General features: G+C 41.5%; 1 protein-coding gene and 1 non-coding gene across 2 annotated transcripts in view; both read right to left on the reverse strand.

Annotated features, from left to right (window-relative positions):
* Positions 1-789: 789 nt before the first annotated feature.
* SHQ1 (SHQ1, H/ACA ribonucleoprotein assembly factor) overlaps positions 790-27860 on the reverse strand; it is an 89981-nt gene continuing 62910 nt past the window's right edge. Inside the window, 2 exon segments of the mRNA XM_059937710.1 lie at positions 790-1556; positions 1558-2061. Of these exon segments, the coding sequence (XP_059793693.1) occupies positions 1517-1556; positions 1558-2061 (544 nt within the window). The 3' untranslated portion in view covers positions 790-1516.
* On the reverse strand, positions 3605-3711 carry LOC132375518 (U6 spliceosomal RNA). The gene has a single exon (XR_009506062.1). It is a non-coding gene; the product is annotated as a U6 spliceosomal RNA (small nuclear RNA).

Below are 27860 nucleotides of genomic sequence, written 5' to 3' on the forward strand. Positions count from 1 at the left end.
TATATGAGACCAGGCAAGAAGCGCATGAAAGGATTAGAGGGACCAGTGCTCAGCACTCACACAGGTGTCTACTTCCATCAGCCGGACTGGAACACTCATCATCCCTGGGGCGTGGGAAAATCGTTCCTTAGGACGGGGAAATAGTTTGTCCTAGACGGAGCACTGTTCCAGACCTGCCTAACAAATTACAAAAGCAAGACCCACAAGGATCAAACCATTTCCAAGTAACTTAACTGCATCCCAAAACAAAGCTAAAGAATATTTATAAGAAGACATATCCAGTACCCAACGAGGTAAAATTCACAATGTTTATCCAATCAAAGATTATCAGGCATGCGAGGATGACTCCCCTGGGGATTTGTATCTAGAATTTATAAAGAACCCTCCACACTCAAAAATAAGAAAAGCAACCCAGCTTAAAAAAGTTGGCAAGAGATCTGAACAGACACATCACCAAAGATATGTGGATGACAAATACGCATGTGAAAAGACGCTCAACATAACAAGTCTTAAAAACGCAAAATAAAACCAGGAGATACCACTTCACACCTATTAAAATGGTAAAAATGTTAAAAATGGACCACACCAAGTGATGACAAGAATGAGGAAGAAGCGGAGCTCTCACAGGCTGCTGGTGGGCGTGCTAAACGGTACAGCCACTTTGGAAAACAGTTTGGCGGTTTCTTCAACTGTTAAACATACACCTACCATACGGCTCTGTCATTCCACTCCTAGATATTTACCTAAGAGAAATAAGAGCATATGTCCACACAAAGACTTGCACACAAATGTTCATAACAGCTTTATTTGGAACAGCTGAAAGCTGGAAACAACCCAAATGTCCATTTAATGAAATACTACTCAGATATGGGGAAAAAAACACCCCAAAACCTCGATACATGCTACATCAACGTATCTCATAATAATTATACTGAATGAAATAAGCCTGACAAAGAAGAGTACATGTTATACGATTCAATTTATATTAAATTCTAGGAAATGCAAACTAACGTACAGTGACGGAGAAGACGGAGGCTTGCCTGGGGAATGGGGGTGGGTGGCGTGCAGAGGCGGGGGCGGGAGAGGGGTGACGAAGGGGCAGCAGGACACTTGGAGATGGGGGGTAAGTACAGCATCTCAACGGCAGTACTGGTTTTATTTGGTATATGTATCTGTCAACACTTATCACACTATCTGCTTAAGATGTTTGCGGCTTACTGTATGTCCTGCGGATCTCTGTAAAGCTATTCAAAATATTTTAGGGCTCTACCTTCTAGAGATTCTGGCAGAACTATTATTCTCATCTCCAAATATTAATTACACTTTGCTTTAAGAAAAACTTTAGAACTTTATTTTTAAAGGTGCAACAAGAAAACCGACTGGTGTCAACATTAGCTCACTGACAAACAATGTTGTATACACTAAGGAAAAGTACAAAGTGAAAATGAAGAAATCTCATTCGGTCAACAAAACCAGATCTGACGTAATTCTCAATAACGTATGAGACCGCTCAGAGTCAATTCTTGGGTGTCTGCCGGCTGTCTCTCTTCAGCACGCTGTCCAGCAGCAGAGCCCTTGGGCTCAGAAATCTGAACCAAAGTCTCCAGTTGTTCTCCAAGCTCCTGGATTAGAGGCTCAGATGCCCCAGGAGCCCGGGGAGAGGCGAGCGGCTGTCCCTGACCATCATCAGATCCTGGGAGGACCACGCTTCTGCACATCCCACCGTGGTCAGGAAGCAGGGCCGTGCTGCTTTCCTCAACAAAGGGACCGAGCCAGGAAGGCCCTGCCTCCGATTCACCACCTCTGGGCTCCTCGTGTTCCGAGGCTGAGTTCTCGGTCTCAGATGACATGCTGCTCTCTGATTCCTCCGAATCGCTTGTCTCAGAGCTGGAGGAAGGCGTCTGCTGCCCGGAAGTGCATCGGGCTCCTGCTTTCGATGCAGCTTCTTCCTCCTGGACCAAGAGTGCCGCCGCTTCCAGTTCCTGCAGTTCCAACCCCAGCTGGGCCTTGCTCGGGGATGCCTTCTTTAAGGCTTCCGCAAGAGCTGCCAACTTTCTGGACCTTGAAGACCATTTTAAGAAGAAATGTTAGGACTGTTCATTAACTGGTCTGGGGATAACAGGGTCCACAGCTTAAAGAGATAACAAAATAAAGTTGGATCCATACTTCATATGGCACACAGGATGAATCCCCAAACAGATCAATGATACGAATGGAAAAAAGGAACCAAGTATTACAAGGAAACGCAGTAGATTTCCCTCATGAGCCTAGAATGAGGAAGGCCTTTCTAACTAGGACTCAAAATCCAGAAGCCACAAAAGAAAGGCAAAGATTGATAAATTCAACTAATAAAAATCAACAAGTTCTGTAGGGCAAAAAGAAAAAAAAAATTACAGGAAAAGTCAAAAGGCTAATGCAAAATTGAGAAAAATATTTGCAATTCATATCACAAAACAAGGCCTAGTTCCTCTAACAGAGTTCTTAAAAATGCAAATAATAATCCATCAGGAAAATGGGCAAAAGACACAAGCAGACAATTCTCATACAAAGAAATACAAATGGCTCTTAAATATATGAAAATATGTTCAACAACTTCAGTCAAATAAGAGAAATACAAATTAAAGTCGTGCTGAGATATATTTTTCATTTATCAGATTGGCAAAAATCCAAACATTTGGTAACACTGCCAGCAAGGCTGTGGAGGAAAGGCGCTTTCATACACTGCTGGTGAGAGAGTTAACAGCTACAGTCCTGATGAAGGAGAACCCGGCAATACCTTTCAAAACTGAAAACGTACATACCCTTGACGCAAGCAAACCCGCATCTGGAAATTAAACACGTAGGCTACACGACGCAGGCCCAAGGTACTATTTACTGTGGCATTGTTTCTAATACTCCAAAATAAGAAACACCCAAATGTCCATCAACGTGGCACATGGCTATGGCATATCCACACGAGGGAAAAGTCTACAGCTATGTAACGGATGAGGCTCTCCAGGGGCTAACCCAGATATATTGTTTAACAACAAAAGGCCTGCCATATGTATATGCTGCCTTCTATGTTAAACACACACAACAAAGGAAAGAAATAAAAACATATTTTATTTGCTTGTACACTTATCCATGAACTCTGGAGAGCTACAGAAAACACTAATATTTATGTGGAGGGGGGCACTGCAGGAGCTGGAAAGATGGAAGATGATGGTGAGAGGGAGACTTGTCACCGCATATTGGTTTTTATTTTTTATTTTTAAAATTTTCATTACAGTATAGTTGATTTACAATGCTGTGTTAGTTTCTGCTGTACAGCACAGTGAATCAGTTATACATATATCCACTCTTTTTTAGATTCCTTTCCCATATAGGTCGTTAGAGAGTATTGAGTAGAGTTCCCTGTGCTATACAGTAGGTCCTTATTAGTTATCTGTTTTATATATGGTAGTGTGTATATGTCAATCCCAATCTCCCAATTTATCCCTCCCCCCGCTTCCCCCTTGTTAACCGTAACTTTGTTTTCTACATCTGTGACTCTATTTCTGTTTTGTAAATAAGCTCATTTGTACCCTTTTTTTAGATTCCACATATAAGCAATATCACACAATATAAAAATATGGAACACTTCACAAATTTGCGTGTCATCCTTGCACAGGGGCCATGCTAATCTTCTCTGTATTGTTCCAATTTTAGTATCTGTGCTGCTGAACCAAGCACTATTGTTCATCTTTAAACCTATGTGAATGGAATACCTATTCAAATTTTTTAACTAAAAAAGAAAAAAAAAAGCAGTATCAGAGAGCGACATGGAGTGCTTTTTATTTTTAGCAGAAAACCATATCATGCTATTTCAGAGGATATTTTTGCCACATTTATAACATTATATTATACTGAACAGATAAACTTTTTCATTAACTTGGATTCATTTTAGTAGTTCTGTTTCTGAAGCAACGTGTAAAGCATACTGCAGTTCTCCAAAAACGATATCTTTGCTGTTCCATAGAGGAAAATCTGGTGTGACAAGTGAAAAAAAGTGGCAATGAGTGACATGTCTTCTGGGTTTCCCTAGCTCCAAAGATTAAATGAGTGGCTTGACACAAACTGGATGAGGTGAGTTCACAGGATAAGTTCATTCGTCAAAGCGAAGTCCATCCCATAATACTGGGGAAATGAGGCTTCATTTCAATAGAGCTAAAGTGATAGACGGGGACTTGGGGACTTTCATCTACGTGCCTGGATGTACCTGAGACCCCTTTGTCTCAAAATACTTAACGCAACAATGAGCTTCCGCGCCCCGCCCCCGGCCCTCCACAAGTGTAACCAGGACCCGAAGCTTCCACTGCAGTCAGTGTCCAAGGGAGGGTAGGACAAGGACAATGGCCGTCATGGATGCACAACTTTCTCGTAAATGAGGAAAACCCTATGTCTTGGTGCTGGAATTGCCAGAGCTTCGAAAAGGAAAGATGGTCCGGGGTAGAGAGGAAAACCTGGATGAGATCCACTAGAGTTGGTGAATGATTCCCAAAGGGCTATAACTCTGAGTGAACTCTGGTGGGTTTGAGACATCTTTAAAAACACAGTTATGAAGTAAGATGATTGCAATATAATCTACATCCATGTCCAAGACAGCTGTGGATGATGTCCACCATATATCTTGAAACCTTGGCTACCAGTGGCCACGGATCTGGTCAGAGCCAGTGGACCAGTTTAAAACCTCCTTCCTGCGAGGCCCTGCCAGCCTAAGGACTAGTTCACTGCCATCTTTCTCACTGAAAAAGGTCCTCTCTGGGTAATGACACACAGCTTTAAGAGCTAAAGAGCCATGAACTTGGGAAAGAAGACAATGCCTTGCATTAAATTATCATATGCAAGATAAAAATCTGACATAAAAGCCTTTACACTTCAGTAACCACGCACCTCACATGTTTAAGAGCCATGATAAACACTTTCGACACTATATGAAGGACGACGTTCCGCAAACGTCTCACTGCACTTGCTCCTAACGACAACCCTATGAATCAGCTTCATTTCTATCCCCACGTGACAGATGGTGAAACAGAAGCTTGGAGAGGTTAAGAGACCAGCTGAAGTTCACCCCGCTGATGAGGGGCAGTCAGGACGGGAAGCCCAGGCCTCTGAGCTCCCGCACTCTCTCTTCTCCACCACAGGGCCTCCCAGGAATTCCCAGGCTCTGAAAAGCTTCCCTTCTTAAGCCCACATTCTTGATTCCTTCCCAACGTGATACCACTCAACACCTCAAAGGAGCAAGTTCTGACTTGCCTAAGGCCCAGAATTCTCCAGAGAAACTATGACTGGTTCCTTTAGCTCAGCAATCTTAAATGGAGTATACATCTAAGCTTTACCTACAGAGGTCGTAGAATCCCAGGGGAAAAAATGTGAATTATTTTTGCGGATATTCGTGAATACAGTAGATATATCTACTCAAGTTAAAATTATTTGTATTTTTGTTATTGTCTACTATAAAAATATTACATCTATCACTTATAACTGCATAAATTTGGAATTTCAAAGCTCCCTACCTGTCATCTTGGCTCTTTTCAGAAAGCATCCCTCACAATGCTGGGACTAAAAAGTGTCAACTCTAACAGGCAGGAAAGCGGCAAGGATGAGGCACAGGACCCAAACAGAAACTCGTGCCTCTTACCAGCTGAGATGACTTTTTATTCTTCAGAGAAAAGTTTGTTTCTCACTTTTAGCACTATATTATGTTTAAAATGACCCATTTATATAATGTGTGTAAAAAATGGATTATATGTTTCTTTTTTTATTCCTTGCCACCCTGATTCATCTTTCTTTTTTTTTTTTTTTAAATAAATTTATTTATTTATTTTATTTTTGGCTGCGTTGGGTCTTTGCTGCTGCGCGCAGGCTTTCTCTAGTTGAGTGGAGCGGGGTCTACTCTTTGTTGCGGTGCACGGGCTTCTCATTGCGGTGGCTTCTCTTGTTGCAGAGCACGGGCTCTAGGCACCCGGGTTTCAGTAGTTGTGGCGCGCGGGCTTAGTTGCTCCGCGGCATGTGGGATCTTCCCAGACCAGGGCTCGAACCCGTATCCCCTGCATTGGCAGGTGGATTCTTAACCACTGCGCCACCAGGGAAGCCCCTATATTTCTTATTATCCCACTTTTACTACCTCAAGCTGTCTAGTTTCCCAAATTGATATTAAACTTCTGATAGAAACTTTACAGAAGAAGCATTTTGACCTCTCTTCTTAAAGAATGCTGGGATAAAAAACTAATTAAAATGTTCAAAATATCATTGGTGTAGAATATGACCCAACAGCCTGAGGAATGAAAGTTGGGTTTGTTTCTATTCAATTATTTTACACAGATAACTTAGCAGTCACTGTTCACAGAAAAGGAAATTATTCCTCTGGAGAAAAAAATTAAGCCATGAAAGAGTAGCCTCTTTGTTCTTTCAAACACTGGCACAATTGGAGTTGGTTTTAACTCTGCCACTCCTTGTAAATTCTAGAATCTAACTCTGTAATGGCCTTTCCATTTCAGAAAACACCTCATTTAACGCAGTTAGTGGTTTTTCACTGTCACACTCAAAACAGACCAGGCTAGGTCATGTCAAAAAGCCTTGTCAAATGACATTATTAGTTAACCTGAACGCTTACAAAAACCAGGTACATGTGGATATACTCAATGAACACATACGCTGAGTTACTAGTTGTACTTATAGTATATATTTTATATCTAAGTGAAGAACTCCTACCTGTTAAGATGTATTAATTACAGAGTGAAGAGATTCAGCATTTAAAAGACACATGATAGATTGTACTAATGTCATATTTTAATAGAATTATACTCAACACAGGTTTTTCTTAGAAAATTTTTGGAAATGTAATCCTGCCATGTAGCTTTAAAAAAAAAAAAAACTCTTCCATTCTGTTTATAGATGTGAAATAAGATCCTATCTGGAGGAATTTTTTTTAAATTAAAGACTGCCTTCTGACAAGTTACAGTAAATCCAACTGCCATGAAAGAGTAATAGTAACAGCTGAGGGTATATGCCTTTACTGTGGCTAAGCTGATATAAAATTTCCTCAATTATTTTATATTTGGTGACTGAATTTAGGGGTAAAAAAATAAAGGGAACCGTAGCCTTATGAAACAGCCAAAACAAAGTGCAAAAGGAGCCCTGAAATGCAGGAAAAAGAAAACTAGGTATAAATAGAAAGCATACATCCTGTTTCTTGCTGTAGAGTTTTGTCTCAAACTATCAATCAACTTTTCACCACTTCCTGCAATAGCAGGCCTACTATAAATCTTGTAGTAACTGACTAGGTTTCATTTCCTCTGCCAAAACCTGCTAACCTGCCAGGCATGACATACTGACACTAGAGCCAGCAACTGATAATGTAGGACAGGACTCCAGTGAGGCCACTCCAGACACATTTCATACTGGCTGATGGAATACGCTGACTTGGCCTTTTAATTTCAAAGCACAGACACACACACACACAAACACACACTCGGGTTCTTTCTGGGAACAAACAGTATATCAACTTTCTTTTCAAAAGGCAATGATGATAATGACATATGATCATAATTCTTCTCTATTGAAAAGAACCAGTTCCAAACTTCAAACTCCCCTGCCCAAAATACATTTATGCAACCTGATCTAAATACAAGGTAATGCATTAGCTTTAGGTAGAAGTTGCTAGTGAAACTCTACTCTGAAAAGTGCCTTGAAAGACAAACAGCAATTGATGCACAGATGAACACAGAACTGCCTGCCCTTACTCTCTAAGAGTAAAAAACATTTCCATCTCAGTCATTAACAGAAACAACTGATCTCTTTGAACAAGAAATTACCGATTCTGTATGTCATCTGACATACAGAAAATACTGCAAGGTAAGAGTCATTCATGGAAGCAACCTAAGTGTCCATCGACAGATGAATGGATAAAGAAATTGTGGCACATGTATACAATGGAATATTACTCAGCCATAAAAAGAAACGAAATTGAGTTATTTGTAGTGAGGTGGATAGACCTAGAGTCTGTCATAAAGAGTGAAGTAAGTCAGAAAGAAAATAACGTATGCTAACACATATATATGGAATCTAAAAAAAAAAAAAAAAAAATGGTTCTGAACCTCGGGGCAGGACAGGAATAAAGACGCAGACATAGAGAATGGACTTGAGGACACAGGGAGGGGGAATGGTAAGCTGGGACAAAGTGTGAGAGTAGCATTGACATATATACACTACCAAATGTAAAATAGATAGCTAGTGGGAAGCAGCTGTATAGCACAGGGAGATCAGCTCAGTGCTTTGTGACCACCTAGAGGGATGGGATAGGGAGGGTGGGAGGGAGATGCAAGAGGGAGGAGATATGGGGATATATGTATATGTATAGCTGATTCACTTTGTTATAAAGCAGAAACTAACACACCATTGTAAAGCAATTATACTCCAATAAAGATGTTAAAAAAAAAAAGAGTCATTTATGCCATATTGAGTTTGGGCCGATGAAATAATTTTTCATCCTATTTTCAACTTGACTTAATACCATTCTTTGGGGCTGGATTATGAAAAACAACACCTAGTCCATGGATCATTAGAATAATTTTCCGGAAACTCCCTGTATTAGTTTCCAGTGACTGTCATAACAAACTACCACAAACTCGGTGGCTTCAAACAGCAGAAATTTATCCTCTTACAGCTCTAGAGGCTAGAAGTCCAAAATCAAGGTATCAGCAGGGCTGCTTCCTTCTGAGGGCTCAGAGGGGAGAATCTGTTCCATGCCTTTCTCTTAGCTTCAGGTGTTGCCAGGAATCCTTGACTTATAGACACATCACTCTTAAACTCTGCTTCTGTCACCACCTGCCATTCTCTCTGTGTGTCTATCTGTCTGTTTCTTCGCATGGTTGTCTTCCCTCTGGATGTGTCTCTGTGTCTCTTCTCCTCGTAAGAATACCAGTCATACTGGATTAAGGGTCCATCCTACACCAATATGACCCCATCTTAACAATAATTTATATCTACGACAACCCTATTTCCAGATGAAGTCACATTCTAGGGTTCTGAGAAGGATATGAATTGGAGCGGCACTATCCAACCCAGTGCAGCCTGTCTTCTAGCCCCCCCAATTCACGGCTGTGACACATGCAATATACATTCACCCATCTCAACATCCCCAAGGTCTCAATCCATGCCAACATCAATTCTAGGTCCAAAATCTCATCTAAATCTCATCTCAGTCAGGTTTAGGTGAGACTCCGGGTATGCTCCATCCTGGGGTAAATTCCTCTCTGTCCACAGACCTGTGAAACTAAAAAACAAGTTATCTGTTGCAAAATACAATGGTTGGACAGGCGTAGAAAAGACATTCTCATTGCAGAAGGGAGAAAATGGAAAGGATAAAGGAGTTACCATTGCAAAGCAAGTTCACAACGCACAGGTCAAATTCCATTAGTTTTTTTGTTTTTTTTTAATATCTTTATTGGAGTATAATTACTTTACATTGTTGTGTTAGTTGCCGCTGTACAACAAAGTGAATCAACTATACATATACATATATCCCCATATCTCCTCCCTCTTGCATCTCCCTCCCACCCTCCCTATCCCACCCCTCTAGGTGGTCACAAAGCACCGAGCTGATCTCCCTGTGCTATGTGGCTGCTTCCCACCAGCTATCTATTTTACATTTGGTAGTGTACATATGTCCATGCCACTCTTTCACTTCGTCCCAGCTTCCCCTTCCCCCTCCCTGTGTCCTCGAGTCCATTTGCTTCGCACAAGAGCAGACTTCTAACCCCGATCCAGGCCCCTGTCAAGACCAGCTGGTCAGCGGCTCAGCACACACACCACCCCCTGCTGGGCACAACCACCTCTCGCATGTAGGGAATGGACGTAAAAGTCTGCTCAGGCTTGGACTTTCAAGAACTGCCCTAGGAAGCCTTGGATTCGAAAGCCAGACTGGACATCAGTGCTGACAAGCGTTCATCTACAGAAAATCAAAATTGGGGAAGGCCAATTTTCTTAATGCTTGCTTATGTTCTCTCAAAAACTACTTCAGTTCAACTACAGTGAAAAGCATTTGTCTATCGGAACATCCTTAAGTGACAGTCCCTAGCCTATCCAAGGAGAATTTTAGAATAGTTTTAATAAAGGTAATTGATATCGATGACACAGATTAGTTTCTCTCCTTAGTAAAGCCTTGCTACTTAAAGTGGCGTCCCTGGACCAGCAGCAGTATCGTGCCAGCACTTGTGAGAACTGCAAAAGCCCAGGGCCCGTCCCAGACCCCTGACTCAGAATCTGCAATTTCAACAAGCTCCCAGGGGACCTGGATGCTCAGTGAAGTCTGAGAAGCACTGCTTCAGACAGCCGTGACCGCGTCGGAGCGACGATTATGAGCACCTTACGCTTTACAGCTCTTAGCATCGCTGACTCAATCTGACCAAACAGCTGGCAGGCTGGGACTGGCATGAGGCTCTCCCCCGCTCCTGGGTCAGCTCTCAAGCTTCAGCCTGCAGCCACTCAGCAACCTTGGCTCCAGCTCAAAGGTGCGAGGAGCCCTTCTCTAATGGCCCTTTGGCTCAAGAGTTCTCTCCGTGGCCTTTCTTCTAGGCCCGCTTGATCCTGAGGCTCGTTCTCAGAAACATCTCATCTCCCAGCACCGATTCTACAAAGCTGGGATCAGCTGCTTTCTTGCACAAAATCTTCAACCTCTGCAGAGATCTCTCCCAAGGCCAGGCTCCAGAAGTCTGCTCCTCCCTGACTCCCTCTCCAGCCCCGTCAGCCCCCACCCCGTGCCTGCCCTGGCCCCGCCCTGCCCTCCACCCATTGCTTCCTTACCTCGAGTATGGGCCTCTCCTACAAGTAACCTCTACCTCCAGGTCTCACTGAAACAACGCGGCAGACGCATTTCTCATTCATTCATTCATTCAATATCTACTGAAAGTACTATGTGCCCAAGCACTGAGCAAAACAGATAAGGACCCTCATGCTCATGGAGCTTATACTCTTGTTTAGGACAAGATAGACAACGAACAGAAACTAAGTAAATACAGAGTGTGCTAGATGGTATAACTGCTATGGAAAAAACAGAGCTGAAAAGTGGCCCAGGAGTGCTAAGGACAGAGGGGATTCAATTTTTTACGTGTTTAGAGAAGACCTCACTGAAAGGTGACATAAGGGACCAAATACATTGAATAGCCTAAAGTGTGAGACCTGGCTTTATTCTTGCTTTTTACTTAGTCCATTTCTTCCTGGCTTGAACCTCCAGCCCACTGAACTTGGTACAATACTCACATCCAACCCCTACTCCCAGCCTGAAAGCCACGTCGATGTCAATTCCCACGTAGCTGTCTCTAATCTCCAGATCGTGTATCCATGCCTAGAAAACTGCTTCTCCTACCTTCCACTCACCTGAGCCTGACACCCAATCTGTGCTGTCCCACGTTCAAGGAAAATGACAACGGGCTATCTTATTTCTAAAAAGGAAGACCCAGAGGTTTAGTAAAAGAAGAGAAAAATTCTGGCCAAGCCAGAATTTTATAGTATTTCATACTATAAATATAAGCTAGATAAAATTACGTAAGGGCTCAAGAACGTATCTTTCTACAGCTAACTTTTCTCTGCTAAGAAGCTGTGAAAGATGCCATAGGAAGGTCTCCTGCTCAGCCACCAGGGACACAAGGGCACAGATTACAGCAGATCCACGCCCCTGGTACGGGTGGAGGATGGGGCATTAAAGGCACAATTAATTCTCCTTTAAGGACTGAGCAAGCCACTCTGTTGAAGTCTGCACAAACGCAGGTTGGAGGGAACCTGATAGATAACTGAGCCCAGGGTCGTCTGGCAGAGCTTTACGTAATGATGGAAATGTTTTAGATCTGTACTATCTAACATGGTAGCCACGAGCCACATGTGGCAACTGAGCACTTGAAATGTCCAGCGTGACCGAGGAATTGAATCCTAAATCTTATTTTATTTTAATTAATCTACACTAAAATAGCCTCACATGGCTATGAATACAAAATTCGACTACCAAGATCGAATCGAAAGCCCTAACTTTCTGTGACAAAGATGAGGCCTAGACAAAGCTAAGAGCACAGGGCTACCACAGCCTGGAGCACTAATATTCCACACAGGCACCAGACTGGAGGGTTCTGAACCGCTTTCATATGCGTGAGCCCGTGTGATCCTTTCCTCAGTCACGTGGGCTAAGCAGGTACGCATGACTCTCTACACTTCACCAGTGCTCACAGGCCAACATGTGCCTGATGCCAGAGGGTAAATCCTGGGGATGGCCAGGGCTTCTAACACGCAACCTGCTGTGTGCTAGCTCCCACCGAAGCAGTGACACCATCTGGGTACTCAGAGGGCTTATTACCTACGTGAAACAAGATGCTGGAAGACCACACTAGCCAGGAGAATCACTGAAGAATCTTTCCTGTGTTGGGGGATCCAATCCTTGGCAAAACGTTTATGCAAATTAAGCCTTCTAGGATACTTGTATCAGGATGGGAACTAAAATTTATTCTCTATTTTAAGGTAGTGACCATGACTCTCAAAAATTAGTTTGTTGGACATCGCTTACGAATTCTATGTTCACTTTAGCATCAAGACATACAGGCGAAAACTCTGCTATTATTAGAACTGAAGAGTTGCCAAGATGTCCAATCAGACCCAAATTACTATCTACGAAAATTACTGATTACTAAAAATAAGAATGAGAAAGTGGCTCCAAAATACCATTTGACTAAATACAGGAATACACAGTACAACTGAAACCCCCCAGTTCGATGGCTGTGAGTACCAAACCTGCTGGCTGAACAGCATTTCGTGTTCCTACAAGAACTGGATGCAAAAGCCTAATTATGGTTAGATTCAAACGACGTGATCAAAAAGCTTCCCACGTGGGGCGAGAGACGTAAGGGCTTTTCTCCTTTCGTTCCTTCTGGGGGCATCCGGGTAAGTTTTTTCGTGGAGCCACCTCACTCCAAAGGGATGAATCCAGCCCCACCAGGAACACTTGACAAAAAAGGAGGGACGGCTGTCGGCGGGGAGCGCGGGGCTGGGCTTTGATCACAGCTGCGGCTCCCACCTGCTTAAAAAGGCAGCCATGGCGATGCGGCACTTCCTCCCCTTGCTCACAAACACAAGAAATCGGCAGAGATAAGCTGACACAGAAAACATTACACAAATCCGCTGACCCTGCTGCAGGCGGAGAAGAGCTGCCTCTGCTCGGCTTTGATTTTCTGGAGCCAAGCCCGGGGGGAGAGGCGGGTGGACTTTCTTCTTTTCCGGGGCTCCCATGGCAAGGTGCGTGCAGACGGAGCCCAGAGGAACACCACGTGCAGAAGAAAGGGAAAGAAAGAAATAAACAGAACAAGAACCCGGGCTAAACTGAGCCGTGGCGGAGAGCTGCCATCCGCAGCCAGGAGGAAAGATCACATCCCTAATGAAAAGCAACTAGGGTTTTTCAGGATTTGTGAAATCGCACAGGGCCGGGAGCTCTGGCTGTGCTCTCGGTCGTGCTGCTGTTCCTGCTGAATGAAGCCAATAAGTATGTGCCTTAGGTCTTCCTGATGCATTTTCTACTCCTATTGTTTAGTGTGTGTCTGAAGAAGAGAACAAGAGCGTACCTCCCCGTGTCCGGGAATGGGGCTGGAAACAGAGCAAAGAACAACCAGCAGTTTTCTCCTTGACACACACGCAGACCATTCTCGACTTCGTAAGTGGCCTATTTGCTGCTTAAGGGTCATCCACAGTTTGCCTTTTTAAAAACAGGGCTTAAAATGAGCCACCCGGTTGACTGCTGTGCACCTCATCCGTCTGTGTTCAGCTTCGGAAGCTGAGCCCACTGTAACGTGGTCACTGCTGCCACCCACGTGCCACACTGATTGAGGGCCCGAGATCTGCAGGGCATTTTTCTAGCCCGAGCAGCGCAGCAGTGCCCAAGCAAAGCCTGGATTCTGCTCTCATGGAGCCTGCAGTTTGAAAGGAAGAAAGGACAGGGTCCTCTGAGCCAGTCTCAGAGCCCGTATCCATGAGGCCAAGGTCACAAACTCTGCTGCCCTCACCAGTCAGGCAGATGGAGTCGCATGGAAGGGGCGGGGGTCTGTGCAGAATGGAGCACCCTTGTCCCGTACAGGGGAGACAGCTGGCCTCAGCTCTGGCCAGTTGTCACCAAGTGGGGACGTGGGCTCAGCAACTGCCAGAACTTCTCCGTTAGTTCCAGAGCAGCTGTAAATCCAGATTTTGACATAAAATCTTCCAATTTTTAAGTGCTGACAACCAATTCAAAGTTTTAGAAAACTGAGAACCAATAGTGACCCAAGGGCCACCAGCTTGCAACTCTTACGTGCTGCAGACTTAGCTGCATCTCCACAGTGCTCTAACATATTCTATATACCCCAGCACATTCCCGCTCCACCAGTGCAACCAGTTTACCGCTACTCTCACTCCCAGCACAACTGTTTTAACTTCGGGGATTTGCCTCAAGTTGTGTCCCGCCCTTGCACACCTCCCTCCTTTCTCTCTGTGCCTGGTCAGACCCTACCCATCTTTAGTTCCCAGGTCAAGCCCCATGCCCCACTCAGCCCTGCAGACCACGCCAAGTTCCCTCTTCTCTTAATCAATACCTTTTATTTTATTTTATTTATTTAATTTATTTTTGGCTGCATTGGGTCTTAGTTGTGGCACGTGGGCTCTCTAGTTGTGGCGTGCAGGCTTAGTTGCCCCGTGGCATGTGGAATCTTAGTTCCCTGACTAGGGATCGAACCCACGTCCCCTGCACTGGAAGGCGGATTCTCAACCACTGGAGCACCAGGGAAGTCCCTGAATCAATATCTTTCTTACGGTTGTATCACCGGTGTATCACTGGCAATGAGGCGGATTCTCTCCGTAATCCACTAATTCTGCCATTTGCATATGTTTTCTCCCCAGCAAGACTAAAGGCTCATTAATAGAAACCACACTGGAACTTCGTCAACAGAGACAGAGCATGCAGTGTTAACAGAGAGGGTGGGTTAATGTTCTGGAAGATGACAGGGGACTGACTGACCACAGCAAGGTGGTTAGGAGCTCAGGTTCTGACAAGCAGGCCTGGGTTTCTTCATCTCTTTGAGTCTCAGTTTCCATACCTGTAACCTGGGGCCATAATAAAATGGGGACATAACCCAAATCATATAAAACCTATGAGATTAAGAGACATGATGAATATAAAGCACTTAGCACAATGCCTGGTATGCAGTAAGCTATTATTATTATCATGGACCAATTGCCTGATTCAGCCAATGTCATTGTTAAGCAAGCAATGCATCAATGGAGGAACTTTGTTGTCTGCAAACCATTAATTGACTACTTAGTCTGTGCTAACATGCTCTAAGCATACTGCATGTGTCAGCTCATGTAATTTGCCTAATTCTACCAATTTTGTGGATAGCTGAGGCACAGAAAGTTTAAATGACTTGTCCAAGGCCATACAGATCTGAAGCCAGCCAACTGGCCCAACTGGCTCCCATAATCTTAACCATGATACTCGATGGCCTCTCTACATTTCTAATGGCAAGGGACAACTTTCCAACCTCAACCTTTTCAAATCAAAAACAGGATTTGGCTTTGTGGACCATGGCTTAAGATGACAGAATAATCAGGGCTTCATTTGGACCAGACTATATCTCAGAAGTCCCAAGAAGAAGAAGGAGTTTGCTTCTCTGTCAATTTGACCAAGGGCTGTCTGTTCAATAAAATGAAAATGATGAAGAAAAGAGAAAAAGGCCCAGGAAGTACCATAAAATTACAGCTATCATTATGGAAGGCAAAAACTGTGACACAGATTAATACTAACAGAAAAGGCATTTTGCAGATCACAGAAAAAACTGGAGAGGGAATAAGAACAATGTTTCTAGCCTCCAACATCCACACAGAAGACAAGAAAGAGGCAAATGTATCTTGCTTATCTTTCAGACGGTGAAGAAGGAAAGTGATGAAACTGCAGACAGTGAACTCAAAACCCATGAACTGTGCGCATTAGGAGATGAAGTGGTGTCCCCAGGAGCTGGCATGGGTTCACAGAAATGGATGCCATCCCTTGGACTGGCCTCAGCCTGGGAGCCCTGGGCAAAGATTGTGCCTGGGTTTTAGGAAGGCATATGACAGTCTCCTGTGGCTTCTTTATGGGTGAAATACAGAACATGGGGTGTATGGTTATAAAGCTGACTGGACTCACATTTGACCTTACAGGTAAGATTAATTTCAACCTGAAGGAAGGGACCTAGTGGAAGAGTAAAAAGTTTTGAAGCCAGACTTCTTCATTCAACGTGTATTCACTGTCTTCGGTGAAAACATAGAACATTCATTCTAATTCCTTAAGAGCAGAAGCCTTACTAATTCCTCTTCAGTTCCCGGGTCCCTCATCCTGTGCTTCGCATACAGAAGAAGCTCCAAAAATGATTACTTATTGGATTTCAGGAGTCAAGTTTACAAAGAGTGTTACAAAAGTAAAAAGATTAGGAAAAGATCAGGAAATAGCTGGGATGATAGATTCTAGTTCCAAAAAGGTTAAAGCAGGTGCATGGGACAAAACCAAATTCAACAGGGTAAAAACCAGGCGACAAAGTTCTCAATAGCTGATACATGAGAAATTATAATTGTAAATAATTAAACAACGTCTGAGACAAATTATAATTAATTCAACAATGTCTGAGACAAAAATCATAAGGGTTTTGGTTAATGGTAAACTAGGAATAAGGAGTGTGTTGAGGTTTCCAACTATAAGCAGATGAGCTCCCAGACCACATTAATACAGGAATGGTGATAAAAAATGAGAGTGACAGCTCCTTTCTACTTTCTGGCCAAACCTGGAGGATTATATTTAACCTGGAGGATACTTTAAAAGGGTACTGACCCCAAAAAGGAGAGGGGAGGCACTGACAAAGTACAATTTGCCTTTTAAAAAGAGATCAGGAAGGGGGACGTCCCTGGTGGTCCAGTGGGTAAGACTCCACACTCCCAATGCAGGGGTCCCGGGTTCAATCCCTGGTCGGGGAACTAGATCCTGCATGCATGCCGCAGCTAAGACCCAGTGCAGCCAAAATAAATAAATAATCAATAACTAAGTAAATATTAAAAAAAGAGAGAGAGACCAGGAAGGGCAAAGAAGTAGAAATTTTGGACCTGTAAGAATCATTTAAAGGCAGAAGAGGCTGATCGAGAAGACTTAGAAGGAATGCAATAGCAATCCCCTAGACAGATAAAAACAGGTATTTGAAGAGAGAAAGGAATTATTCCATATGGGTCCAGAATTAAAACTAATGAGAAAAAAGTAGATTTCAGTCCAATTCAAAGGAGAACTTTCAAACAATCTAAGGTGCTTCAGAGTAGAACCAGTCCCCTCCTCCATCAGTCAGTCTCCAGACATGCCAAGTGCCTCATGCCAAGGACTAGAAATCACATAGTGTCGACAGTGCACAGGGAACCGACCCACAAAATAAAGGCTGGCAAAGGAGGAGATTTTGCCAGACATCTCAACTCTATGACTGACTGGATTACAATGATCATCACCAAGACAAGTGATGCCAGCGTTAGCTTCAAGCCTTAAAATGGAGAGATGACTTTGTTGGTGTCATTAGAGAAAGCTTCAGGCAAAATGTAACATGTCTGGTAGAGAAAATGGAATGTACAAAGGCAATGAAGGGCTGAAGCTCTTGGCAAATTTGGGAAATGCTGAGTGTATCTGGAAGGAGAGAGGGAGGGTGCCCAATCAGCAGGAGTGAGGGAAGAAGCAGAAAAGATGAGGAAGAGGACCCACAGGGTCTTGAACCCAGCTAAGGCATTCATGTAGGCTCTTATCCTTGGCAAGGGGCAATTGTGGAGAACTGCTGAGCAGGACAGCCATGACCAAAATGGCATTTCAGGATGACAGGATTGGTATCGTTGTTGGAAAAAAACAAGACAGGGAGTGAGACTCTGTGGGCAAGGAAAACACAGGGGACACTCTGGCAGGAAATGAGAAAATACAGGCCTGAATTAAAGGAAAGGCAGTGACACCAAAAAGAGGAATTTAAGTGAAAGAAGTTATATAGGACAAATTAAAAAGACCTGCTGGATTGATCCAGTGTGGAGTGGGGTGTCAGAGACAGACACACTTGAATCAGGGAACCCAGACAGGACAACGTACCTAATAATAAGACCAGAAACCCCCAAAACATCTAAACTGGTTCCCAAATTACTGATCCATCACAGCGTTATATCAAATGTTCAGTATACAAAAAAATGTAAGATTTTGTAGTTATCTTTGAATCTGAAACCAGTCATCGAAAGTTTATTGAAACAATGTTCACAAAAATTAACTCCTTCAAGGACAGAAAGAAAATATGCCAGGCAAATATTAACCAAAAGAAAGCTGGGATCTCCATATTAGTATCAGACAAAATAGATTGTAAGGCAAAAAGGCATTATCAGTGATAAAAGAAGACTACTACATAATAAACACTGCAGTTCTCCAGGGAGCTATAACTGGGAGACAAAATATTAGTTATTGTAAACTAATAGCACCAAATAACATGCCTCAAATCATAAAGTAAAAACTGACCACAGGTCGACAGGAAGAAATTGACAAGTTCACTAATATAATAAGAGACTTTCACACACCTTTCAATCCAGAAATTGATAGATTAAACAGATAAAATAAATCACTAAGGATATAAAAACTTAAACAGCCCAACTGACAAGTTTCAACAACAGACAGACATACAAATTAGCAGGTAACAATCAGAGCATAAACCTTACTTTCAAGCTTCAAAATTTAAGAAAATGATCATGCTAGGCATAAAATTAATCTCAACAAATTAAATTCTCCGACAGAAATGCAATGAAGTTAGAAATCAGTAACAAAGACATTACATAAAACCCCCATACACTTGGAGAAACACACTTCTAAATATTTCATGAGTAAAATCAGAAAATTTTGGAATGGAATAATAATGAAAATTCAGTATATTTCACAACCTTGAAGATGCATACAAAGCAGGTATTTGGAGGAAAGGTTATAGACTTAAATGAAGAAAGGTCCAGAGTTAATCAGTTAAGCATCTACATAAGAAGTCAGAAAAAACAGCATAACAAATTTCCCAAAACAGAAGGAATAAAATGACATAGATAAAAGCAAAAAGTAATGAAATAGAAGACAAAAAGAGAGGATTCAAGAGAGTAAAATATTGGTTCTTTGATAAACTAATCAAATATACTCTCTTGCAAGATTGATCAAAAAAAGAAGAAACAAAAACAAGAAAGCACAAATACACAGGAACGTAAAGTAAGAAAATTATAGATGCTGTAGAGAAGAAAACAGATAAGAGGAAATAAGAACAACTTTAGAAAGTTTTGAAAATTTAGATGAAAGGGACAAACTTCTAAAAAAATATAATCTATTAAAACTGACTCAAGGAGAAACAGAGAACTAGAATACTTGTATAGCAATTGGAAAATCTGAATGAATAGTTAAAAAATTTCAAAAAGAAAAAAGTCAAGATGGCTTCTGGGGTGAACTTTACTGAAAATCCACGGATGAGATTGTTTCCATCTTACATAAGCTATTTCAGAGAACAGAAAAGGCAACAACCCCCAATACACTTTATCAGGTTGGCATAACCTTGATAACAAATGTAGATAAAGATAGTACGAGAATGGAAAATCATAGGCCAAACTCCTTCCCTTCCCTTCCCTCTCCCTTCCCTCCCTGTCTTTCTCTCTTGGTCTTCTGTTTCTCTCTCTTGCACATGCAATACACACACACACACACACACACACACACACACACACAGAGTTAGCAAACCAAATTGAGCATCATTATTTAAATAATGCATCATAATGAAGATAGGTTTATCCCATGAGTGCAAGGGCTAATTTAAGTTAGAAATTTTATAAATGCCATTAATTACACTAAAAAGTTAAAGGAGAAAACACTTAAGGTCATCTCAAAAGATGAGGAAAATATGCAATAAAATTTGATGACCATTTGGGATTGAAACTCTTGGGAAACTACAAATAACGTGAACCTTTCTTAACTTGATACACGCTATCTACAAAAGCCTGCAGCAAACATCACATTTAATGGTGAATTGTTGAAAGCTTTTTCTAAAAAATAAAGAGTAAGATAGGGAAGTACGTTACCACCATATCTATTCAGTATTTTACTAGAGGATCTAGTCAGTACAATATGATGAAGAAGAATAACAAAAAAGAAAAAAGAAATGAAAGATATGAAGATTGGAAAAGAAGAATCCTAGCTGTTATTATTTGCACTGCTATTATTGCCTATATTGAAAACTGGGGAGAACCTGTACATAAGTTAATAATAGAGTTTAGCAAGGTAGCTGTATACAGAAATCAATATAAAAAAGTGAATCACATTTCTATATACTTTAAACAAGGAGTCTGAAAATAAAAAATTGTTTAAATACCATTTACAATAGCAACTCAAAAAATAAAGCAATAAATCTAGCAAAAGACGTATAAAGTTTTTATGGAGCATATTATAAAATTTTATTAAAAGACATTAAAGAAAACTTAGAGAGTCACACCATGTTATCGCAAAGAGACTAAATGTTTTAGTCTCCCCAAAAACTGATTAATAGATTCAAAGCAATTCCAATCAAAGCGTTATTCATGGAACTTGACAAGCTGATTCTAAGATACAAAGCTGCAGTAATTAAGAAAGTATGGTATTGGCACATGATAGACAAGTAAATCGGTGAAACTGAAGAGACAACCTAGAAACAGATCCATGTGTATATGTAAACGATGTATGACAGAGTGAGCACTGCAGAATGCATGGGGAAAGGATGGACTATTTAATAAATGAAGCCGGGATAAGGTTATCCATATGGGAAAAAAATGAAAATGGATCCCCTATCTCATAAAATACACAGAAATCAGTTCCAGGTGGACTAAAGACTTAGATGCTAAACCCAAAAGAATAAAAATTTTAGAAGACACTATATGAGAATATCTTTATGACAAGCAAATCAAAAAACTTTCTTAAACAAGAAACAAAAAGCATACCCATAAAGGAACATATCGATAAATTCTACAACATTAAAATTAAAAACTTCTGTTTATATAGACACTACAAGGAGACTGGAAGATAAACTACAAACTGGGGAGAAATGTTTGCAACATATTTAATCAATAAAGGACTAGTATCTAGAATACCAGGGAAACCTAAAAATCAAAAAGAAAAAGAGAGCCCTAATAAAAAGTAGGCAACACAACAGACAGACATTCACAGAAGAAGGGACATGAATGGCTCACAAATACATGAAAGGATACTTAGCTTCATTAGTTACCAAGAACATGAAAATGAAAATTACAAAAGAAACTCTTTCACACCCATGGAGAATGCCAAATTTTAAAATCTGAACAATACAAGTGTTGGCGTGAAGGTTGAGCCAGTGAAATTCTCATTGGTGGGAGTATAAGTTGAAATAAATTGGTACAGCCACTTTGGAAAACACTTTGGCATTACCAAGTAAAGTCTAACTGGCCTCCAACCATCCCCTAAATCCCAGCAATTCCATTCCTGGGTATAGGGCTTACTCAAAAAGTTGCACAAGTGCACCATGAAGCATGAACAAAGATGTTCAGAGCAGGATTTTCCTAATAACCCAATGGGAACCATTCATCAACAATCCAGTCTACATTACAATACATAAACAAACTACAGTCGATTCAGATAGCAGGAAAATAAACTACACCTCTGTGCATCACCATGGTTAAATCCCCCCCAAAAGAAAAAGCATTATGTGAAAAATGCAAGTAACAGAAGAACACATACAGTGTGATTCCATTTACATACAGTTCAGAAGCAAGTAAAACTAAAACTAAACTTGGGATAAATACACAGATGGCAAAACCACAAGGAAAACCAAGGTAATGATTAATACAAAATTCAGGATGGTGGTTACCAGAGGGAGGAGGGAAATATGATTGGGACTGGTCTCATGCGGTACCTCTAGGAAACTGGTAATGCTCTATTTCTTAAGATTGGTGGTAAGTACATGCATGTTCACTTTATTATTCTTTAAACTGTACACATATTTTATTTTAGTATTTTATATTTCATAAGAAAATATTTTAAGAAAATAACCAAACTCTATACACATACAAAAAAAGGCAAATAAGAGGTAACCTTCAGTAGATAACTGAACCCAATAGTTCTATTTTAAAAAAAAAGGGACTTTCCTGGTGGCGCAGTGGTTAAGAATCCGCCTGCCAATGTAAGGGACACAGGTTTGAGCCCTGGTCTGGGAAGATGCCACATGCCACGGAGCAACTAAGCCCGTGCACCACAACTACTGAGCCTGCGCTCTAGAGCCCACGAGCCACAACTACTGAGCCCGCGTGCCACAACTACTGAAACCCGCACGCCTAGAGCCCGTGCTCCGCAACAAGAGAAGCCACCGCAATGAGAAGCCCGCTCACCGCAACAAAGGGTGGCCCCCGCTCGCCGCAACTAGAGCAAGCCTGTGTGCAGCAACAAAGACCCAATGCAGCCAAAACTTAATTAATTAATTAAAAAAAAAAAAAACCGCACAGAGGCAAAGAAAGAAAACTAGCCATTACCCAGAATTATGAACTATAGTGCAGATCACCACAAAAGAGGCTAAGTTCTGTGAACAGAAGAATTTCTCTAACAAAAGCCAACTGCCTGAGAATTATTCTTCCCAAATGAGGTCTCATCACTTGTTCAGCTGCGCAAGCCACAGACTCAGGCACTGTCCTCCCTGATGGCTTCTCCCTCTCTCCCCAAATCCATTTTAGTCCCTAAATCCTACTTCCCTGGTCAGGTTACACTCATCCCTCACAAGGAGCTTTCTAGCTGGTGTAACATGCAATTCACACTACTACCCCAGTGATCTTCTCCCATCGTGTGCCTAAGATCCTTCTCCAGCTTCCCACTGTTCTCAAGATCAAGATTAAAAATTCTTAACATTATGCAGAAGCTACTGTACAGTCTGGGCCTTGCCTGAATCACCAGCCGCACCTTGATCCATCCACACACACATATACCTTTTATGTTTCAGCCACCCTGGCTGAACATCCGATGTTCTTTCAATTTCTTGAACACATACAAAATTCCCTCCTGCCACACGACCTCTGCAAGTAGTGGGCCTACTACATTCTGTGAAATCCATCACCTCTCTTAAGTTAACTCCTGCTTGTACTTTGGTACTCAAAGCAAGTATTTCCCCAAGGAAAGCTTCCCCGGTCATTACCTGCCCCCTCCTCGTATCCCCCCACCAGACCAGGTTGGCTATAATGTGCTTTCACAGGAGCATGAATCTTTTTTCCTGGAGCACTTTCCAAGGTTTTGCTTTTACTTTTTGTGTATGCGATTATTTGACTAACATCTCTCTTCTCTTAGACCATAAATTCCATGGGGCGTGGGAGCATGTCTGGTTTTTGCTTACCACTGGAGGCTCAGAACCTTAGCACGGAATGCTGCCCATAGTAAGAACTCATAAATATCTGTTGAATGAACAGATGGTTGGGAGAACAGATACTCTAGCCTAAAGCAGTCACAACTTACAAACCACCATCACCGCCACTTGGTAACAAGACCCCCAAAGATGTGAAACAGAGTAGGTGTGTGGCTTCACCTCTCACTCCCAAGCCTCAAGGCGAGAGCCCATCTTCGACTGGCAGGTGACCTTTGAAAAAGTATGATCAATGGAAACATGATGGAAGATCTGTGTAAGCTTGTGTTTAAAAATAAAGACAAAAATGTTTTCCCATAAACCTGGAGCAAGACTGGATCTTTCTGATAAAAAGGTAACATAAACCTAGTACGTACCTCCTGAACATTCTAGATTTGAAATTTCCATCTGAAATCATGGGTTACGATAACGCTTCTGAAGCATAAGTATGTATAGTACAGATGTGTTCAGAATAAAAGCTTCACAACTTCTTGAGTTTTGAAAGCTTGTATTTTATTAATCCAGTATTTAGTCAAGTGGAGACCCTTTCCCAATAGTTTTATTCATTCAGATGGCTTTAGCTTACCCAGCTGAAGTGAAATCCTTTAACTGTTTTATCTGTTAAAACAGGTATATAGGACGTGTGCTGACAACTGTAATTTTAAACATCAAGTTAGAAATGAAGTGAATTTCTTTCAGTAAGAACTAAACCCTTATTTTCTTGAAGCTTTAGGATATTCTAAGGATAGAAAATCTAAACTGGCTGGCAAGCTTACTTGGAACGGCCAAGGGTACTTAATACTAGATGTGAGATGGTGTTTTATTCTTTGCTCAAAGTGTCTTTGAGTTCTAAGAAGGTATCAAAAATGAGATCGCCGAAGAACAACTTTGGGTGTGTATGTGGCTTGAGGTTACAGGGCAAGAAAGAGCGTGAAGAAAACAAGATCATAAGAACAGACATCACTTTTCACATTTCACTGTCATTTAAGGCACACCACATAATTATAAATCTGTGATGTAAAGTGATATTTCATCCATCACAAGGCTAACAGCAGTTCACCTACACAAAGGACAAGTATGCCATGATATCAGAGTATATTCTGCCACTTGATGTATTGTAAAACTGAGAACACATACACAGGAGACGTCTAATGGTCTGGTGTCTTTTTTCTGCTCTATAATTTTATATTGAATAAATAATAAAATGGTGCACCCAGCAAAGAGAGAAACTCCACATTTGAAGATAATGTCAAATTACTACTTGACTTAAATGCTAAGTTCATATTTGAGAAAGCTCAAGCAAGTACTGATAGATTATCTATTTACTATGTCTATTTCATTTTATTCAGGACATAAGGGCTTTCTTTTTTCATTCGTTTACTGATTTAGTTGGGCCTTAAGTGCAGATCACCACACTTTTTACTTCATTCAGTTCTGTAATATTCTCTTACATGTAAGGAAAAAAAAAAAACAAGCACTGATATCACCCTTGTAATTTCCTAAAAACCCATCAGGGAAAAAATAAAATACATGTTCACTGTAAACACATCCAAAAAGTAAGTATAAAATAGAAAAGCCACCTGTAAATCCATAAGCCAGAGATAACTTTTATCAACATTAATGTGCTTCCTTCTAGGGTTTTTGTTCTGTGAATACATATTTCTTTTTTTTTTTTTAAAGTAACATCACTTTAGAATGAACAGCCATGTTGGCCAGCCTTTTATTTTATTTTTTAAAATTATTTATTTATTTATTTTATTCATTTATTTTTGGCTGCATTGGGCCTTCGTTGCTGCGCACCGGCTTCTCTACTTGTGGCGAGCGAGGGCTACTCTTCATTGCGGTGCGCAGGCTTCTCATTGTGGTGGCTTCTCTTGTTGCGGAACATGGGCTCTAGGCAGGCGGCCTTCAGTAGTTGTGGCACACGGGCTCAGTAGTTGTGGCGCACGGGCTGAGTTGCTCCGCAGCATGTGGGATCTTCCCAGACCAGGGCTCGAACCCATGCCCCCCGCACTGGCAGGCGGATTCTTAACCACTGTGCCACCAGGGAAGCCCAATACATATTTCTTAATGTGACTGAGCCATCTCAGCATATACAGCTCTATACACGTGGCGTTTGCCATTTAACTTTCCAGTTATGATTTTTCATGATAGTGTAGTATCTTTAACCTTCCCAGACAGTGGGTTCCTTGATGTGGAAATTCTGACCTTGATCTAACCTCCAGCACTGAGTACAACGCCGGTCATAGTAGATATTCAATAAATTTTGGATTCAATCAGACTCTGAATTCATTTAAACAAATGAACCACAAAGAAAAGAAATATTTACAATTATAAATAATTGAGTTTAATAATTAAATAATTATCATTAATACATTATTAATAATTAATAAGCAATTACACCTATAAATATTTTAGATAAACAAGGTGTGATCTAAGACACTATTACACATAGGTATCTCCCTTTTGGAACGAGAATTAAATTGAATGGCTATCCATGACACATCCTTCAGTTACACAGTAGATCGCCTGTCGGTCTCCTGCTCGGGTGTGTAATTTGGAGGTGACCTGGGGAATGTCCTGGAATGGAAGGCCAGAGTACCTTCCTCCTCCTCAACTGGCTCATGTTCTCTGTCTCGGGACTTGGGGACGGCGTGTGGCTGCTGGTCCCCTGAGGGTCAATTCTTGCGCCTGACTCCTCGGGGAGGTTGCAGGGCAGTTCCCACACCAACCTCTGGGCCAGTATTCCTCAACAGTAAGCAGGGGACGTGGAAGTGACCTAAACATCCGTCCACCCAACCATCCAAACCTCCACACACAGCTCTCTCTCCTACACCTCCAGCCCATTTTGACTTTCTCAAACCTGAGTAGATAAGCACCCGCAAAAAGTTCTGTTTCCTTTGACATCCATCTGGACACATAACATCTGTGTAGGTAAGTGCATGTATCCTTATCTTGTGATTAGGACAAGAAGAACAGGACATACACTGAAGGTTCCAGAGACAGGGGTTTAGTATCGTGTAAAGAGAGGGTAAAACTGCTACTTTTCACTGAAGTTTTTTATTGAATTAGAAAGAAAATTTTCAGTTCCATGAGCATTTACTAATAAGTGACCGGCATTCTGCTAGGTGCCAGGGTACCAAGTTGAATAAGTCCTTTGCCCTTTAGGACATTCACAGTCCAGATTTCTTTGGCTCTTTTTCTTTGGATCAGTAATTAACAATGAAATCACAAAATCACTCCTCATGGAATCATAACATCTTGAGACTGAACCTCTATTATACCCCACTCCCAAACCTATATGAGCATCCATTTCAAATTTCATTCTTTTTTTCTCATAAGGATAGTTGGCTTTTTGTTCTTTCACGTTTTAAGTTAATACATAAGAAACCCAAAAGCAAAAGACAAGGTGTCTGGGCACAAGAAATACATGCTATCATCATGACAAAGGCTCTGCATTCCCGAGTTAGGCTTCTTTCTCTCCACTCATCAAACAGAACATAAAACTGAAGCAGGAAGGGACCATTTTACATCTGGCACAAATCTCAAGCTCTGGAAGTTGAGTTTCTATGTCTTCAACTAAGTTCAAGCAACTGGCAGAGGCTGACTGGAGTCCCTGAACCCCAACTCCAGTTTCTTAGGCGAGACAACCCCTCCCAGGCCATAATTCAGGCTTTGAGAATAAATGTACTAAGTGCTTCCCTTTGGAAATAAAGATGGTTATTCCTCTAAACTTTGGATCAAGTAGCCCATCATTAAAAAAGTTTGGGACCCACAAAACATGACTTTTGCCACTGATCCATACATTAAATATTAGTGAAGCTTAAGATTCTTCTTAATCAATAAACACAGATTATAGTCTTCCTGCACTCTAGAAAGACTGTTTTACGCACTCCATGGCCTTAAGTGAAGCTCACTTTAGAGGCCACTATAATAGAAGATTTGGAGAATAAACGTCTAAATCAAAATCACAATTTTACAATATTAGAAAACTATCCAGGAAAAAGAGGTAAGACAAACATATAATAAAAATAGAAAACAGTGCCTCATGAAAATACTAATTTATCATTTTAACAAAAGCAGAAGCTTCTATGAGGAAAAAACAACATAATAAGTATCTAAGAGTTGACACTTTCTTTAGTTTAAACCTTCCAAAAGGCCACACTAAGTAAAAACATCTAAAAATGGATCAGAAATTTGCTGAAATCGGGCTTCCCTGGTGACGCTGTGGTTAAGAATCCGCCTGCCAATGCAGGGGACACGGGTTCGAGCCCCGGTCCGGGAAGATCCCACATGCCATGGAGCAACTAAGCCCGTGCACCACAACTACTGAGCCTGCGCTCTACAGCCCGCGAGCCACAACTACTGAGCCCGTGTGCCACAACTACTGAAGCCTGTGTGCCG

This window comes from Balaenoptera ricei, chromosome 11 (genome assembly GCF_028023285.1).
Source record: "Balaenoptera ricei isolate mBalRic1 chromosome 11, mBalRic1.hap2, whole genome shotgun sequence".
Lineage (NCBI taxonomy): Eukaryota > Metazoa > Chordata > Mammalia > Artiodactyla > Balaenopteridae > Balaenoptera > Balaenoptera ricei.